This window comes from Oncorhynchus tshawytscha, linkage group LG11 (genome assembly GCF_018296145.1).
Source record: "Oncorhynchus tshawytscha isolate Ot180627B linkage group LG11, Otsh_v2.0, whole genome shotgun sequence".
In the NCBI taxonomy this organism is placed as follows: Eukaryota; Metazoa; Chordata; class Actinopteri; order Salmoniformes; family Salmonidae; genus Oncorhynchus; species Oncorhynchus tshawytscha.
The window spans coordinates 53408472-53427620 of record NC_056439.1 but is presented as its reverse complement, the minus strand read 5'-3'; the positions used below and the strand labels follow the sequence as shown (position 1 = coordinate 53427620).

The window sequence follows — 19149 nt, the reverse complement described above, 5'->3', positions numbered from 1 at the left end:
GAATCAGATCTCAGGTCTCAGATCCTTTCCTATGTGTTCTCCAATCTCATAAAACATTTTAGAAAAAAGGCTCAGTGCTGTTATCCTCGCAAGTTGAGGTATTCAAAGGTAATGAAACTAGGGGTGCCAATAATTCCCAAAAATTCAAAAGATTACTTGTTAATTAAACAAAAAGTATTTCGATTAGCAATTGTATTAGTATAAAATAATATTTTTAAAAACTTTTGGGCGGGAGATTTTATATAGTCTTTTTTACTCATATTTTTCAAGTGTACCGATAATTTCAGACCCAACTGTATATCTTTTTTCAACTAGGCAAGTCAGTTAAGAACAAATTCTTATTTTCAATGAAAACTGCCTGTTCAGGTGCAGAACGACAGATTTGTACCTTGTCAGCTCAGGGGTTTGAACTTGCAACCTTCCAGTTACTAGTCCAACGCTCTAACCACTAGGCTACCCTTCTGGACATAGATAGACTGGCTGTCATTGTATTTGGTCATTCAGATATACCTACATTTAAGCTACCATGATGCTTTTAAAGGGATACTCATGATTTTGGCAATGGCAAGCTTGCAGATACCATAGACTTCCAGTCATTTGCGCTAACGGTAATTAGCATCGGCTCGCGAAACTACCTCTAACTTCCTCCATACTGGACACAGAGACATACAAATGGTATCCACTACTTCATCTGACTCTAGGGGAAGTAGACATAATCCCGAAGCAAGTCTGGACGGGTTTACTAAATGTTAAATCTCAGCGAGCTCTGTCGGAGATTTGGATCTTTCCAGTGTTATTAACTGAAAGTGTTGTATGAGATATTTACAGTATCCTTGTCTGTTCATGAAGGATCCTGAGGGACGCTCTGAGAGAAGGAGAGCAAAGGGGGATGGTAGCTCTGAGAGAAGGAGAGCAAAGGGGGATGGTAGCTCTGAGAGAAGGAGAGCAAAAGGGGATGGTAGCTCTGAGAGAAGGAGAGCAAAGGGGATGGTAGCTCTGAGAGAAGGAGAGCAAAGGGGGATGGTAGCTCTGAGAGAAGGAGAGCAAAGGGGAGGGGGCATGACGGTTGGGTAGGTCTGAGAGAAAGGGGGAGGGAGAGGAGGGAGGTGATGAGGGAAGAGGGGAGGGTGGGTGGGTCTGAGAAGCGGGAGGAGAGGAGGGAGGTGATGATGGGAACAGGGGGTGAGGAGGAGGAGGGTGAGCAGAAAGCACATCTGGGAGAGGCTCCTCCACATATTGGCAACGGCAAGGGGAACCATCTGAGTACCGTCTGTGTGTAAATGCCTACGGGCCTGTGTGTGTGGGTGTGGGTGTGTATTTTGGATCAGTAGATTTGTAGGACTGCTCTGGTCTCTCACATGTTCCCTGGTTGTTGGTTGGCATTGTTGTCCACTAGAGGTACTATTGAAGTATAACATTGTACGTTCGGTTCCCAGCATTAATGCATTGGTTGGAACAGGAGAGGGGCACTCATCGTGTGACTCATTAATAGTCTGACTGCTCTCATTCAGTAAGACACACACACACACACACACACACACACACACACACACACACACACACACACACACACACACACACACACACACAAACACTGTTCTTTCGGCCTCTATCCTGAATAACTAAAAGGGAGTGGGAAGGTCAGCATGTACCATCATATACTGAAGTCAGCATGTACCACCATACACCAAATGACATCATGTACCATCATATACTGAAGGACAGCATGTGTCATCACACACTGAAGGACAGCATGTACCATACTATACTGAAGGACATAATGTACCATCATATACTGAAGGACAGAATGTACCAATATACATGGAAGGGCAGCATGTACCACCATACACTGAAGGGCAGCATGTACCATCATACACTGAAGGGCAGCATGTACCATCATACACTGAATGTGCATCATGTACCATCATACACTGAAGGACGGCATGTACCATCATACACTGAAGGGCAGCATGTACCATCATACACTGAAGGACGGCATGTACCATCATATACCGAAGGACATAATGTACCATCATACACTGAATGGCATCAGGTACCATAATACACTAGAGGACAGCATGTACCATCATATACCGAAGGGCATAATGTACCATCATACACTGAATGGCATCAGGTACCATAATACACTGAAGGACGGCATGTACCATCATACACTGAAGGGCAGCATGTACCATCATACACTGAAGGACGGCATGTACCATCATATACCGAAGGACATAATGTACCATCATACACTGAATGGCATCAGGTACCATAATACACTGAAGGACAGCATGTACCATCATGCACTGAAGGACAGCATGTACCATCATACACTGAAGGGCTGAAGGGATTTGAAGGGATGAAGGGATTTGTACTTTTCCAGGGACTTTAGACCATGACATATTGTGTCAATGGAACCACCTGTCATGTTTGATCATAGTTTTACATCTGAGATAGATCATTTCAGAATAGTCTGTACTCTAGTTACGGGGTCAAATGTTAAGGTAGTAGACCCTGGACGTCCTGGCAACAGTATGCAGTGTGTGGCTGACTGTGTTCTCCTCTCCTCTCCTCCTCCTCCTCCTCCTCCTCCTCCTCCTCCTCCTCCTCCTCCACCCCAATCTGTCCTTTGTGCTCCTCAGCCTGAATAGGACACGGTGGTGGTTGTTTCTCCCCTCTTTCCGTAGTCTATGTGTCTGTGTCCTGACTGGCTGTCTGTCTGCCTTTAGACCTGACTGAATGAATGGGGGGCATTATGAGCAGAGCAGGTTTGGCTGCCGGCCCCATGTCTCCAGAATCATTAGAGATCCTGTCCCTCTCCTTGCCCGGTGCCCAAGTTCTACAGTACAGTAATGAGTCCACTCAGTGTGTTTTAATTACTCATGACGGCAGTCTGCTGTTGATGTAATTTTCTCTGTGTATTAAACTTCTAACTGGAGCTGGGGTACTGGGGTACTGGAGCACTGGAGCACTGGGGTACTGAAGCACTGGGGCACTGGGGTACTGGAGCACTGGGGTACTGGGGTACTGGAGCACTGGGGTACTGGGATCCTGGTGCACTGGGGTACTGGAGCACTGGGGTACTGAAGCACTGGGGTACTGGAGCACTGGGGTACTGGGATCCTGGTGCACTGGGGTACTGGAGCACTGGGGTACTGAAGCACTGGGGTACTGGGGTCCTGGTGCACTGGGGTACTGGAGCACTGGAGCACTGGGATACTGGAGCACTGGGGTACTGGGGTACTGGAGCTGGGGTACTAGGGTACTGGGGAGCTGGGGTACTGGAGCTGGGGTAGTGGGGAGCTGGGGTACTGGGGTACTGGAGCTGGGGTACTGGGGCTGGGGTACTGGGTACTGGAGCTGGGGTACTGGAGCTGGGGTACTGGGTACTGGAGCTGGGGTACTGGGGTACTGGAGCTGGGGAACTGGAACTGGGGTACTGGAGCTGGGGAACTGGAGCTGGGGTACTGGGGTACTGGAGCTGGGGAAACTGGAGCTGGGGTACTGGAGCTGGGGTACTGGGGTACTGGAGCTGGGGTACTGGAGCTGGGGTACTGGGGTACTGGAGCTGGGGTACTGGAGCTGGGGTACTGGGGTACTGGAGCTGAGGAACTGGAGCTGGGGTACTGGAGCTGGGGTACTGGGGTACTGGAGCTGGGGAACTGGAGCTGGGGTACTGGGGTACTGGAGTACTGGGGTACTGGAGCCGGGGAACTGGAGCTGGGGTACTGGGGCTGGGGAACTGGAGCTGGGGTACTGGGGTACTGGAGCTGGGGTACTGGGGTACTGGGGAACTGGAGCTGGGGTACTGGGGTACTGGAGCTGGGGTACTGGAGCTGGGGTACTGGGGTACTGGAGCTGGGGAACTGGAGCTGGGGTACTGGGGTACTGGAGCTGGGGAACTGGAGCTGGGGTATTGGAGCTGGGGAACATGGGAACTGGAGCTGGGGTACTGGGGAACTGGAGCTGGGGTACTGGGGTACTGGAGCTGGGGTACTGGAGCTGGGGTACTGGGGTACTGGAGCTGGGGTAGTGGGGAGCTGGGGTACTGGGGTACTGGAGCTGGGGAACTGGGGAACTGGAGCTGGGGTACTGGGGAACTGGAGCTGGGGAACTGGAGCTGGGGTACTGGGGAACTGGAGCTGGGGTACTGGGGAACTGGAGCTGGGGAACTGGAGCTGGGGTACTGGGGAACTGGAGCTGGGGTACTGGGGTACTGGTGTACTGGGGTACTTTGCTCTTTGTTTTGACGTGGTGAACGTTCTTGTAAGTCAGTTATATATAGATGACATTAGCTCACTGGTTACCCACTGTCTTCTCCAGTGCACAATATAAACTACAGTACACTAGGTAGTATACCTCACTGGTTACCCACTGTCTTCTCCAGTGCACAATATAAACTACAGTACACTAGGTAGTATACCTCACTGGTTACCCACTGTCTTCTCCAGTGCACAATATAAACTACAGTACACTGGGCAATATACCTCACTGGTATCCCCAGTACTACAGTACACTAGGCAGTATACCTCACTGGTATCCCCAGTACTACAGTACACTAGGCAGTATATCTCACTGGTATCCCCAGTACTACAGTACACTAGGCAGTATATATGTTGTATCCCCAGTACACTAGGTAGTATATCTCACTGGTATCCCCAGTACTGCAGTACACTAGGCAGTATATCTCACTGGTATCCCCAGTACACTAGGCAGTATATCTCACTGGTGTCCCCAGTACACTAGGCAGTATATCTCACTGGTGTCCCCAGTACACTAGGCAGTATATCTCACTGGTATCCCCAGTACACTAGGCAGTATATCTCACTGGTGTCCCCAGTACACTAGGCAGTATATCTCACTTGTATCCCCCATACATTTAAGCAATAAGGCCAGTCATTATGTGGTATTGTCTGTAGATTGCTGGCTTGTTTTATTTATGTAATCCATTTTAGATTCATGCTGTAATTTAACAAAATAGGAAAAATCAAGGGGTCTGAATACTTTCTGATGGCACTTTATATTAATGGATTGTAGTCTATATTAGTGGATTGTATTGTATGTTAGTGTATATTAGTGGATTGGTGTGTCTTGGATAGCCACCTAGACCATACATTACATTATGTGGGCACAGCCACTGACAGCTAGCCACCTGTATATCGCTACCCCCCCTCCGACACACACCCTGCCTCTCTTTCCCTCACATATCGCTACCCCCATCAGACACACACCCTGCCTCTCTTTCCCTCACATATCCCCCCCCATCAGACACACACCCTTCCTCTCTTTCCCTCACATATCGCTACCCCCCATCAGACACACACCCTGCCTCTCTTTCCCTCACATATCGCTACCCCCCTCCGACACACACCCTGCCTCTCTTTCCCTCACATACCCCCCCATCAGACACACACCCTGCCTCTCTTTCCCTCACATACCCCCCCCATCAGACACACACCCTGCCTCTCTTTCCCTCACATATCGCTACCCCCCCACATCAGACACACACCCTTCCTCTCTTTCCCTCACATATCGCTACCCCCCATCAGACACACACCCTTCCTCTCTTTCCCTCACATATCGCTACCCCCCTCCGACACACACCCTGCCTCTCTTTCCCTCACATACCCCCCCCTCCGACACACACCCTGCCTCTCTTTCCCTCACATACCCCCCATCAGACACACACCCTGCCTCTCTTTCCCTCACATATCCCTACCCCCCATCAGACACACACCCTTCCTCTCTTTCCCTCACATATCGCTACCCCCCATCAGACACACACCCTGCCTCTCTTTCCCTCACATATCGCTACCCCCTCCGACACACACCCTGCCTCTCTTTCCCTCACATACCCCCCCATCAGACACACACCCTGCCTCTCTTTCCCTCACATATCGCTACCCCCATCAGACACACACCCTGCCTCTCTTTCCCTCACATATCACTACCCCCCATCAGACACACACCCTGCCTCTCTTTCCCTCACATATCCCCCCATCAGACACACACCCTGCCTCTCTTTCCCTCACATATCCCCCCATCAGACACACACCCTGCCTCTCTTTCCCTCACATATCCCCCCATCAGACACACACCCTGCCTCTCTTTCCCTCACATATCCCCCCATCAGACACACACCCTGCCTCTCTTTCCCTCACATATCCCCCATCAGACACACACCCTGCCTCTCTTTCCCTCACATATCCCCCCCCTCCGACACACACCCTGCCTCTCTTTCCCTCACATATCGCTACCCCCATCAGACACACACCCTGCCTCTCTTTCCCTCACATATCGCTACCCCCTCCGACACACACCCTGCCTCTCTTTCCCTCACATATCCCCCATCAGACACACACCCTGCCTCTCTTTCCCTCACATACCCCCCATCAGACACACACCCTGCCTCTCTTTCCCTCACATATCGCTACCCCCATCAGACACACACCCTTCCTCTCTTTCCCTCACATATCGCTACCCCCATCAGACACACACCCTGCCCTCTCTTTCCCTCACATATCACTACCCCCATCAGACACACACCCTGCCTCTCTTTCCCTCACATATCCCTACCCCCATCAGACACACACCCTGCCTCTCTTTCCCTCACATATCCCCCCCATCCGACACACACCCTGCCTCTCTTTCCCTCACATATCCCCCCATCAGACACACACCCTGCCTCTCTTTCCCTCACATATCCCCCCATCAGACACACACCCTGCCTCTCTTTCCCTCACATATCCCTACCCCCCATCAGACACACACCCTGCCTCTCTTTCCCTCACATATCCCCCCATCAGACACACACCCTGCCTCTCTTTCCCTCACATATCGCTACCCCCATCAGACACACACCCTGCCTCTCTTTCCCTCACATATCCCCCCATCAGACACACACCCTGCCTCTCTTTCCCTCACATATCACTACCCCCCCATCAGACACACACCCTGCCTCTCTTTCCCTCACATATCGCTACCCCCCATCAGACACACACCCTGCCTCTCTTTCCCTCACATATCCCCCCCCCCCCATCAGACACATACCCTTTCACAAACTATCTTATACACAGTCACGGATGCGGGCGTGCACACATACTGATTTGTTCTCCATGGCTCCAGACCCTCTCTATTACCCCTCTGACAACCATCTGTAAGCAATCTGCATTCTGCATGGCTACCAACCCATCTCTTCTCTCCCTCCCTCCCTCCCTCCCAATAGTCCCTGCCCCCATTCTAATCCTCCCTTCCTCCCAACAGTCCCTGCCCCCATTCTAATCCTCCCTTTCTCGCATATCTTTCTCTCTCCCATCCCTCCCTCCCTTCCTCTCCCTCCTATCCCCTTCTCTCTCCAATCTCTCCCTCCCATCCCTCCCTGTCTCTCCCATCACTCCCTCTCCCTCCCATCCCTCCCTGTCCCTCCCATCCCTCCTTCTCTCTCCCATCCCTCCCTCCCTCCCTCTCCCTCCTATCCCCTTCTCTCTCCAATCTCTCCCTCCCATCCCTCCCTCTCTCTGCCGTCCCTCACTCTCTCTCCCATCCCTCCCTCTCCCTCCCATCCCTCCCTCCCTTCCTCTCCCTCCTATCCCCTTCTCTCTCCAATCTCTCCCTCCCATCCCTCCCTCTCTCTCCCATCCCTCCCTCTCCCTCCCATCCCTCCCTCTCTCTCCCATCCCTCCCTCTCCCTCCCATCCCTCCCTGTCTCTCCCATCCCTCACTCTCTCTCCCGTCCCTCTCTTTCTCTCTCTTCTTTGTGTCTTATTGATGAGCCCAAAAGGAGTCCCATTTCCGGAACAGCTCCCAGTCCCAACACTTGGACCTGCCGTAGCCTTACGATACAACTACAGGGCTATTGTAATCTTTACTGTAGATCAGGGTCCAGGACAGGGCTATTGTAATCTCTACTGTAGATCAGGGTCCAGGACAGGGCTATTGTAATCTCTACTGTAGATCAGGGTCCAGGACAGGGTTATTGTAATCTCTACTGTAGATCAGGGTCCAGGACAGGGCTATTGTAATCTCTGCTGTAGATCAGGGTCCAGGACAGGGCTATTGCAATCTCTACTGTAGATCAGTGTCCAGGACAGGGCTATTGTAATCTCTACTGTAGATCAGGGTCCAGGACAGGGCTATTGTAATCTCTACTGTAGATCAGGGTCCAGGACAGGGTTATTGTAATCTCTACTGTAGATCAGGGTCCAGGACAGGGCTATTGTAATCTCTACTGTAGATCAAGGTGCAGGACAGGGTTATTGTAATCTCTACTGTAGATCAGGGTCCAGAACAGTGCTATTGTAATCTCTACTGTAGATCAGGGTCCAGGACAGGGCTATTGTAATCTCTACTGTAGATCAGTGTCCAGGACAGGGCTATTGTAATCTCTACTGTGGATCAGTGTCCAGGACAGGGCTATTGTAATCTCTACTATCAGCCACAGTCTGGTAAAGGGAGTCCTCCAGGAGGACTCAGCCAGCCAGTCAGCCAACCATCCAGCTAGCCAATATGCCAGCCAGCCAGCCAGTCAGCCAATCTGCCAGCCAGTCAGCTAGCCAGCCAGTCAGCCAACCAGCCAGTCAGCCAGCCAGCCAGTAAGCCAACCAGCCAGCTAGCCAACCTGCCAGACAGCCAGCAAGACTACCAGCCAGACAGCCAGTCAACCAGCCAGTCAGCCAGCCAGCCAGTCAGCCAACCAGCCAGTCAGCCAACCAGCCAGTCAGTCAGCCAGCCAGCCAGCCAGTCAGCCAACCAGCCAGTCAGCCAACCAGCCAGCCAGCCAGCCAGCCAGCCAGCCAGTCAGCCAACCAGCCAGTCAGCCAACCAGCCAGCCAGCCAGCCAGCCAGTCAGCCAACCAGCCAGCTAGCCAACCTGCCAGACAGCCAGTAAGACTACCAGCCAGACAGCCAGTCAACCATCTAGCCAGTCAGTCAGTCAGTTAGGGTAAGGGTGGCCTTAAATCACATAGTTGTTTTGTTTTACTGAAACTGAGATCCTCACTGTACCGCTAATGATTTACAACAATATGCCAGAGTAGACAAACAAAAGGAGAGGGGCAAGAAGAGAGAACGAGGAAGAGGTGGGAAGGATTGGGGGAGGAAGATAAGGAAGGATAAATAAGCCGGTGTAGGAAGGCGGTGTAGAGTTACATATCAACCACAGAGGAAGGCGGTGTAGAGTTACATATCAACCACAGAGGAAGGCGGTGTAGAGTTACATATCAACCACAGAGGAAGGCGGTGTAGAGTTACATATCAACCACAGAGGTTGAGTCTGTTTCCCACATGATTTTTCAGAGAACAAACTTGTCATTCAGGCACGTACAAATGCACACACACACACACACACACACATATACACACACACACACACACACACACACACACACACACACACACACACACACACACACACACACACACACACACACACACACACACACACACACATTCATTGAGGGCCATCAAATCAAATCAAATTTATTTATATAGCCCTTCGTACATCAGCTGATATCTCAAAGTGCTGTACAGAAACCCAGCCTAAAACCCCAAACAGCAAGCAATGCAGGTGTAGAAGCACGGTGGCTAGGAAAAACTCCCTAGAAAGGCCAAAACCATCTTGGTCTTAGTTCCTGTCTGTGACAGTGTTAGATACTAGTTCCTGTCTGTGACAGTGTGTGTGTGTGTGTGTGTGTGTGTGTGTGTGTGTGTGTGTGTGTGTGTGTGTGTGTGTGTGTGTGTGTGTGTGTGTGTGTGTGTGTGTGTGTGTGTGTGTGTGTGTGTGTGTGTGTGTGTGTGGGTGTGCATAAAAGTGTGTGTGTGAGTGTGTAAAACGGATATGCGTGCATGCATGTGTGTGTATGAAAGAGCTTGGACATGTACTGTGGAGGAGTGCCGTGTGTTGTCTTGTCACTAGATGGATGTATATGTGTGTGAGCACACGCACAAATGTATGTACTGTATGTATGTGTGTGGAGCATCTGGGAGCTGGATCCTGAAGCTTACACCTCTTGTCTCTCTCTCTCTCTCTCTCTCTCTGTCTCTCTCTGTCTCTCTGTCTCTCGCTCTCTGTCTCTCGCTCTCTGTCTCTCTGTCTCTCTCTCTCTCTCTCTGTCTCTGTCTCTCTCTCTCAATCTCTCTCTGTCTCTCTCTGTCTCTGTCTCTCTCTCAATCTCTCTCTCTCTCTCTCTCTCTCTCTCTCTCTGTCTCTCTCCCTCTCTCTCTCTGTCTCTCTCTCTCTCTGTCTCTGTCTCTCTCCCTCTCTCTGCCTCTCTCTCTCTCTGCCTCTGTCTCTCTCTGTCTCTCTCTGTCTCTCCCTCTCTCTGTCTCTCTCTCTCGTTTGTTCTATTCCCAGTAGGTCGTCTGGTGTGAGGAAGGAAGGCTCCAGAAGCTGAGAGGAGAGCAGAGGGAAGGGTTAGAACAGAGTTAGAACAGAGGGAAGGGTTAGAACAGAGTTAGAACAGAGGGAAGGGTTAGAACAGAGGGAAGGGTTAGAACAGAGTTAGAACAGAGGGAAGGGTTAGAACAGAGTTAGAACAGAGGGAAGGGTTAGAACAGAGTTAGAACAGAGGGAAGGGTTAGAACAGAGTTAGAACAGAGGGAAGGGTTAGAACAGAGTTAGAACAGAGGGAAGGGTTAGAACAGAGGGAAGGCATCTGTATGCTTTCTGACTGACAGTAAAGAGAAAGATGGAGCAGACAGATGGAGCAGAAAGATGGAGCAGACAGATGGAGCAGAAAGATGGAGCAGAAAGATGGAGCAGACAGATGGAGCAGAAAGATGGAGCAGACAGGTGGAGCAGACAGATGGAGCAGAAAGATGGGGCAGACAGATGGAGCAGAAAGATGGAGCAGAAAGATGGAGCAGACAGATGGAGCAGACAGATGGAGCAGAAAGATGGAGCAGACAGATGGAGCAGACAGATGGAGCAGAAAGATGGAGCAGACAGATGGAGCAGACAGATGGAGCAGACAGATGGAGCAGACAGATGGAGCAGACAGATGGAGCAGACAGATGGAGCAGACAGATGGAGCAGTTCCTGTACAAAAAGAAGAATGGAAAAAAAACAAGAGAAAACAAAACAAGAAGTGGCGCCAAAATATTTGCACTTTCTCATCCCTATGTTTGACTTTCTATCTGTTTTGATATTTGTTTGATATTTTCTAGTGTGACTTAAAATATCTCGATAAGAATAATAACTCTTCTTCTCATTGTTAACCTTAATGTTTAAACGCAGCGAGACAGTTATCCCCTGTAAGGTTCTTCACTGGGACATTACCCATGTTGCTGTGGCGTTCTGGGTCTTCACTGGGACATTATCCACGTTTCTGGGTCTTCACTGGGACATTATCCATGTTTCTGGGTCTTCGCTGGGACATTATCCACGTTTCTGGGTCTTCACTGGGACATTATCCATGTTTCTGGGTCTTCACTGGGACATTATCCATGTTTCTGGGTCTTCGCTGGGACATTATCCTCATTTCTGGGTCTTCACTGGGACATTATCCATGTTTCTGGGTCTTCGCTGGGACATTATCCTCATTTCTGGGTCTTCACTGGGACATTATCCATGTTTCTGGGTCTTCACTGGGACATTATCCATGTTTCTAGGTCTTTGCTGAGACATTATCCATGCTTCTGGGTCTTCACTGGGACATTATCCATATTTCTGGGTCTTCACTGGGACATTATCCATGCTTCTGGGTCTTCAATGGGACATTATCCATGCTTCTGGGTCTTCACTGGGACATTATCCATATTTCTGGGTCTTCACTGGGACATTATCCATGCTTCTGGGTCTTCACTGGGACATTATCCATGTTTCTGGTTCTTCACTGGGACATTATCCATGTTTCTGGTTCTTCACTGGGACATTATCCATGCTTCTGGGTCTTCACTGGGACATTATCCATGCTTCTGGTTCTTCCCTGGGACATTATCCATGTTTCTGGTTCTTCACTGGGACATTATCCATGCTTCTGGGTCTTCACTGGGACATTATCCATGCTTCTGGGTCTTCACTGGGACATTATCCATGCTGCTTTGGCATTCTTGCAACACAACATCCTGTCATTTCATATAATAGCACACGAAGGTAGAAGCACAGTTAAATGTGTCTTCGAACACAGCAAACTATTTCCTGTTTATCCGTCAGTCCCAATGTTACTCTGTCAGCTGTGAGGCTGTGTTCTCTCTGTTCTGTCTCCTTAATGACACAGGAGCTGATGACACAAATAAGGTTTTTTTAAACGAGCTGCAAATCAACAGCCTCAGTTTGCTCTACAATAAACTGCTAATCTGTAGCTGTAACCAGCAGAAAACAATGACAACCAGTTAGATCACCAGTTAGATCACCTGTTAGATCACCAGTTAGATCACCTGTTAGATCACCAGTTAGATCACCAGTTAGATCACCAGTTAGATCACCAGTTAGATCACCTGTTAGATCACCAGTTAGATCACCTGTTAGATCACCAGTTAGATCACCTGTTAGATCACCAGTTAGATCACCTGTTAGATCACCTGTTAGATCACCAGTTAGATCACCAGTTAGATCACCTGTTAGATCACCAGTTAGATCACCTGTTAGATCACCAGTTAGATCACCTGTTAGATCACCTGTTAGATCACCTGTTAGATCACCTGTTAGATCACCTGTTAGATCACCAGTTAGATCACCTGTTAGATCACCAGTTAGATCACCTGTTAGATCACCAGTTAGATCACCTGTTAGATCACCAGTTAGATCACCAGTTAGATCACCAGTTAGATCACCTGTTAGATCACCAGTTAGATCACCTGTTAGATCACCAGTTAGATCACCAGTTAGATCACCAGTTAGATCACCAGTTAGATCACCAGTTAGATCACCAGTTAGATCACCTGTTAGATCACCAGTTAGATCACCAGTTAGATCACCAGTTAGATCACCTGTTAGATCACCAGTTAGATCACCTGACGATCATGTATTTTTTTTGGTGTGTGTGTTCATGAACCCCAGGAAGACTAGCTGTTGTCATAGGGGTCCTGGGATCCGAAAAGAAAGATGAAAGATCAGAGTTCAGCTGCAGAAGTAAAGAGACTCGATCCCCCATAATTCACCCCTTCAGAAGTCCAGTAGCTGTGTGAAGTGTTATTTGCGTTGGTCCCTGACTAGAGAGGCTATATGTACAGGGAAGTAGTGCACAAATACAAGCGAATGTGTTCAGTATGTTTTGTTTTGTAAAATGTATATGAACTGCAATATTCATTATGTGAAAATGGTATGGGGTGGAAAGGAAACTGTGAGACTGACTGAGTTAAGTTTAAAGTATTTCTTTAAGAGTCATAATAATGAGAGGTTTAGACATTAAACCCCTGGCACTGTATTTTAAATCAACCATAAGATAATTTAGGCAGAACAGACACTGAACAGGCAAACAGAGACAGAGAGAGATAGGGGGGTGTATTCACTAGGAACCAAACAGAAGTAAACAGGACGAAACGGGGAGGGACCCTAACTGAATTTGTCCAATAGAAACTCTTGTTTCTTTTTTTGCTACGGTGTGCGCTAATGAATACACCTCGGCTGAAATTCCCATGTCAGAAACACATTTGTCTATGGTCTGTTATGCTAACCCATTAGGTTAAATAATATGTTACCGTAACCACAGGTCTGATACCACTTCAACAGTGGCGGAACGACTGAAAATGTCACCACAGTCATCATTTTAAAAAAAAATCAAAAAATAAATAAAAGACTGACGGAAAAAAAGAATGATATCCACAATTGTTATCTTTCTAAATTCAGAAAGTTGAGGTTTGTTTATTTGTGATTGTTTATGTGTGTATTTGTTTGCCTATATGGACTCATCCCTGGAAACCATACACTGTCCCCGTGGAACTAAAGTAAGAGAGAAGGCTCTCAATGTAAATATGTATCATATTCTGTTGTTGGTTTCCTTGTTTCATTGTGGAGCTTTTGGACTTAAACTTTCTAAAAAGCAATACCATCTTTTATTTTATTCACATCACGACAAATAGCGGTACTAAATGTACTCATGACACATTAATATAGGACCCAAACTGTAAGACCATCCCTAATTTTTTTGGAGTGTAGACCTCTCCCACAGCATTTGACTTCCTGTATGTAACAGGTGTCAATGTGGTTGCTTTGGACACGGGAAGAAGAATATCTCTAAGGGGAACAAGAGCACATTACTGACCCCTTCTGGTGAAAATATATCACTGCTTTTAGAAAGGGGCCGTCTCAAACGCAAGCATCTAGTTCACTATATCTTTTAGACAGGTGTGTTACAACACGAGGACTTTACTAAGCAATAGCTTTTTCTTTTGACCAAGCCAGTTGACTTCCATAATTTGAAATAAACATTTTTAAAGAATCTTGGGTTTCTTTTTGATTTATGTTCAATCGTTGAGATCTCCGCTGACAAGTGATCACAGTGAAAAGTAGTATTTGACCATAGAATTATATTGAAATTGAATAAGAATGAATGACATTTCTACAAATATATTTCTGTATTTGACAGCTTCCTGGTTCTTTGTGTGGCTTTACTGTTATAAAGCCATAACTGTAACAGACTTAGCCGGTAGGTCCGTTGCTGACAGTAGATCACAATGTCAGATAGGAGCTATTAAAGAATGGTTGATTGGTCTGTATCAAGACAACACATGGTGATACAAGTCCTTACTGTAGTCTGGATAGTAGGTGATCTCTCATCACCATGTGTTGCCGTTTGGGATCATACATCACATGTGAGATGTCCTGATTAGTTTGGGATCATACATCACATGTGAGATGTCCTGATTAGTTTGGGATCATACATCACATGTGAGATGTCCTGATTAGTTTGGGATCGGGATAGGGGTAGGGGGTAGGGGGTAGGATGAGGTGCAGGATGGGGTAGGGTGGGGTGCAGGATAGGGGTAGAGGGTAGGGAGTAGGATGGGTTGCAGGATAGGGGTAGAGGGTAGGGGACAGGGGTTAGGATGGTTGAAGGATGGGGTGCAGGATAAGGGTATGGGATAGCACAGACTGGAATATTTTCCAGGATTCATCCAATGGCATTGAGGAGTTTAACACCTCAGCCATCGGCTTCATCAATAAGTGCATCGACGATGTCTTCCCCACAGTGACCGTACGTACATATCCCAACCAGAAGCTATAGATTACAGGCAACATCCTCATCGAGCTAAAGACTGGAGCTGCCGCTTTCAAGGAGCGGGGACGCAAATCTGGACGCCTATAAGAAATCCCGCTATGCTCTCAGACGAACCATCAAACAAACCAGCAAACAAGCAAAGCGTCAATACAGGACAAAGACTGAATCATACTACACCGGCTCTGATGCTCGTCGGATGTGGCAGGGCTTAAAAACCTCTCCCTGTCTGAGTCTGTAATACCTACATGTTTCAAGCAGATCCCACACTTCCCTTTCCCACCTGGACAAAATGAACACCTATGTGAGAAAGCTGTTTTTTGATTACAGCTCCGCTTTCAACACCATAGTGCCCACGAAGCTCATCACTATGCTAAGGACCCTGGGACTAAACAGCTCCCTCTGCAACTGGATCCTGGACTTCCTGACGGGCCACCCCCAGGTGGTGAGGGTAGGCAACAACACGTCTGCCACGCTGATCCTCAACAGTGGGGCCCCTCAGGAGTGTGTACTTAGTCCCCTCCAGTACTCCCTGTTCACCAACGATGGCGTGGCCAAACACTACTCCAACACATAATTAGGTTTGCTGACGAAGCATCCCGATTGGCGCAGTGTCTAAGACACTGCATCGCAGTGCTAGCTGTGCCACCAAAGATTCTGGGGCAGAGTCCAGGCTCTGTCGCAGCCGGCCGCGACCGGGAGACCCATGGGGCGGCGCACAATTGGCCCAGCGTTGTCTGGGTTAGGGGAGGGTTAGACCGGCAGGGATGTCCTTGTCCCATCACGCACCAGCGTCTCCTGTGGCGGGCCGGGCGCAGTGCACGTTGACACAGTCGCCAGGTGTACGGTGTTTCCTCCGACACATTGGTGCGGCTGGCTTCTGGGTTAAGTGGGCATTGTGTCAAGAAGCAGTGCGGCTTGGTTGGGTTGTGTTTCGGAGGACACACGTCTCCCTACCTTCGCCTCTCCCGAGTCCGTACGGGAGTTGCAGCGATGAGACAAGACTGTAACTACCAATTGGATACCACAAAATTGGGGAGAAAAAGGCGTACATTTTTATTTTTTATTAATCATTTTTAAAAGTTTGCTGACGACACAACAGTGGTTTGATCACCGACAACAATGAGACAGCCTACAGGAGGTCAGAGAACTGGCAGTGTGATGCCAGGAAAACAACCTCTCCCTCAATGTGAGCAAGACAAAGGAGCTGATCGTGGACTACAGGAAAAGGAGGGCCGAACAGGCCCCCATAGTGGAGCGGGTCGAGAATTTCAAGAGCTTGGTGTCCACATTACCAACGATCTATCATGGTCTAAACACACCAAGACAGTTGTGAAGAGGTCATGACAACACCTTATCCCCCCCCTCAGGAGACTGAAAATATTTGGCATGGGTCCAGATCCTCAAAAACTTCTAGAGCTGCACCATCGAGAGCATCCTGATCGGTTGCATCACCGCCTGGTATGGCAACTGCTCGGCATCTGACCGTAAGGCGCTACAGAGGGTAGTGCGTACGGCCAAGTACATCACTGGGGCCAAGCTTCCTGCAATCCAGGTCCTATATAATAGGCGGTGTCAGAGGAAAAGCCCATAAAATTGTCAGAGACTCCAATCACCCAAGTCATAGACTGTTTTCTCTCCTACCGCACAACAAGCGATACCAGAGCTCCAAGTCTAGGACCAAAAGGCTCCTTAACAGCTTCTACCCCCAAGCCATTAGACTGCTGAACATTTAATCACATTGCCCCTGGACTATTACATTGACCCACCCCCCACTCACATTTGTTTTTACACTGCTGCTACTCGCTGTTTATTATCTATGCATAGTCACTCTACTCTCTTCTTCATGTACAGATGACCTCTTACCTGTACCCCCGCACAATGACTTGGTACCGGTACCCCCGCACAATGACTTGGTACCGGTACCCCCGCACAATGACTTGGTACCGGTACCCCCTGTATATAGGGGGGTAGGTAGGGGGTAGGATGGCGTGCAGGATAGGGGGTAGGGGGTAGGATGGGGTGCAGGGTAGTGGATAGGATGGGGTGCAGGGTAGGGGTTGGGTGGGGTGCAGGGTAGGGTGGGGAGTAGGATGGGTGCAGTATAGGGAGTAGGATGGGGTGCAGGGTAGGGGTTGGGTGGGGTGCAGGGTAGGGTAGGGAGTAGGATGGGGTGCAGTATAGGGAGTAGGATGGGGTGCAGGGTAGGGGGTAGGATGGGGTGCAGGGTAGAGGGTTGGATGGCGTGCAGGGTAGGGGGTAGGATGGGGTGCAGGGTAGGGAGTAGGATGGGGTGCAGGGTAGGGGGTTAGATGGGGTCAGGATAGGGGGTAGGGGTACTGCAGGCCCCTCACCCGGCGTCTCGAGTCCAGAATGGCCCCTATCGTGTACGCCGGGGACCCCTCGATGTCCAGAGGGGGAGGAGGGACCTCCGGCACCTCACCGTCCTGCAGGGGACCACCGGCCTGAGGAGAGACACATGAAACGAGGGGATAATATGTTAATAGGAAGGGAGTTATAATCGATAACACACCTCGTTTATCCTCCTCAGGACTTTGAAGGGCCCCACACACTGCGGCCCCAGCTTCCGGCAGGGCAAGCGGAGGGGTAGGTTTCGGGTCGATAGCCAGATCCTGTCCCCCGGTACAAACACGGGGGCCTCACTGCAGTGGTGGTCAGCACTCCTCTTCTGCCATCCATTGGCTTGTTTGAGGGCTCCCTGGACGGCTCTCCAGGTCTCCTTGGAGCGCTGCACCCACTCCTCCACCGCAGGAACCTCGGTCTGACTCGGATGCCAAGGTTCCAGGACCGGCTGGTAGCCCAGCACACACTGGAACAGAGATAGGTTTGTCGAGGAGTGACGGAGTGAGTTTTGGGCCAACTCCGCCCATGGGACATACCTAGACCACTCCCTGGGCCGGTCCTGGCAATACGACTACAGAAACCTACCCACCTCCTGGTTCACTCTCTCCACCTGCCCATTACTCTCGGGGTGATAACCGGAGGTCAGGCTGACCGAGACCCCCAGACGTTCCATGAACGCCCTCCATACCCGGGACGTGAACTGGGGACCCCGATCAGAGACGATGTCCTCCGGCACCCCGTAGGGCTGTAGGGATACCGGGCAATGGGAGGAGACGGCAGGACTTAGAGAACCGATCCACACCAACAAGACTGTAGTGTTCCCCTGAGACGGGGGGAGATCGGTCAGGAAATCCACTGATAAGTGAGACCATGGCTGTTGTGGAACGGGGAGGGGTTGTAAACTTCCCTCTAGGAAGGTGCCTCGGCGCACACCGAACAGGAAGAGACATAAACCTTAACGTCCCTAGCCAAGGTGGGCCACCAATACTTCCCCCGGAGGACCCGCACTGTCCTCGCCCTCTGGGTCGCCCTCGAGGCCGGTGTCGCTGCGGGAACCGCGTGTCGGGGGGGGTACTGTCACGACTCTTGATAGTTTTAATTCACCACACCAGTGAAAACGACGTCAACCCAAACAAAGGCCCAAAACACGGGGAACTAAACAGTTCAGTAAAACACACACAGACAACCGTGACTTACAGTCGTGCACAAATCGTACACTGAAAATAATCCCGCACACCCAGCAGGCAGGCCGGCTGGATAATAAAGCCCAACCAATTAACTAAACACAGGTGTAACTAATCAACAGACAAGGGGGAAAAAAGGATCAGTGGCAGCTAGTAGGCTGGCGAAGACCGCCGAGCGCCACCAGAACAGGAAGGGGAGGAGTCGTGACATATACAATGCTATCAGCCCCCTTCCCTTTTCCCACCAAGAACCCAATGGTCACTCTGACATCTCCTCTGAGAACCTTCCAGAAGAACAACCATCTTTGCAGCACTCCACGATTCAAGCCTTTGTGGTAGTGGCCAGACGGAAGCTACTCCTCAGTAAAAGGCAAATGACAGCCCGCTTGGAGTTTGAGAAAAAAGGCACATAAAGAACTCTCAGACCACGAGAAACAAGATTC

The 19149-nt window shown here is 49.7% G+C and overlaps 1 protein-coding gene across 13 annotated transcripts in view; it reads left to right on the top strand.

Annotated features, from left to right (window-relative positions):
- The window catches only part of smoc1 (SPARC related modular calcium binding 1), a 180082-nt gene extending 165701 nt beyond the window's left edge, over positions 1 to 14381 (top strand). For 8 of the 13 annotated variants that reach the window (XM_042330355.1, XM_042330354.1, XM_042330352.1 and 5 more), the window contains 2 exons: positions 10355 to 10413; positions 10490 to 14381. In XM_042330355.1, coding sequence (XP_042186289.1) covers positions 10355 to 10394 — 40 coding nt within the window. In that variant the 3' untranslated portion in view covers positions 10395 to 10413; positions 10490 to 14381. The other 5 variants (XM_042330345.1, XM_042330346.1, XM_042330349.1 and 2 more) reach the window with 4 other exon arrangements.
- Positions 14382 to 19149: the final 4768 nt, after the last annotated feature.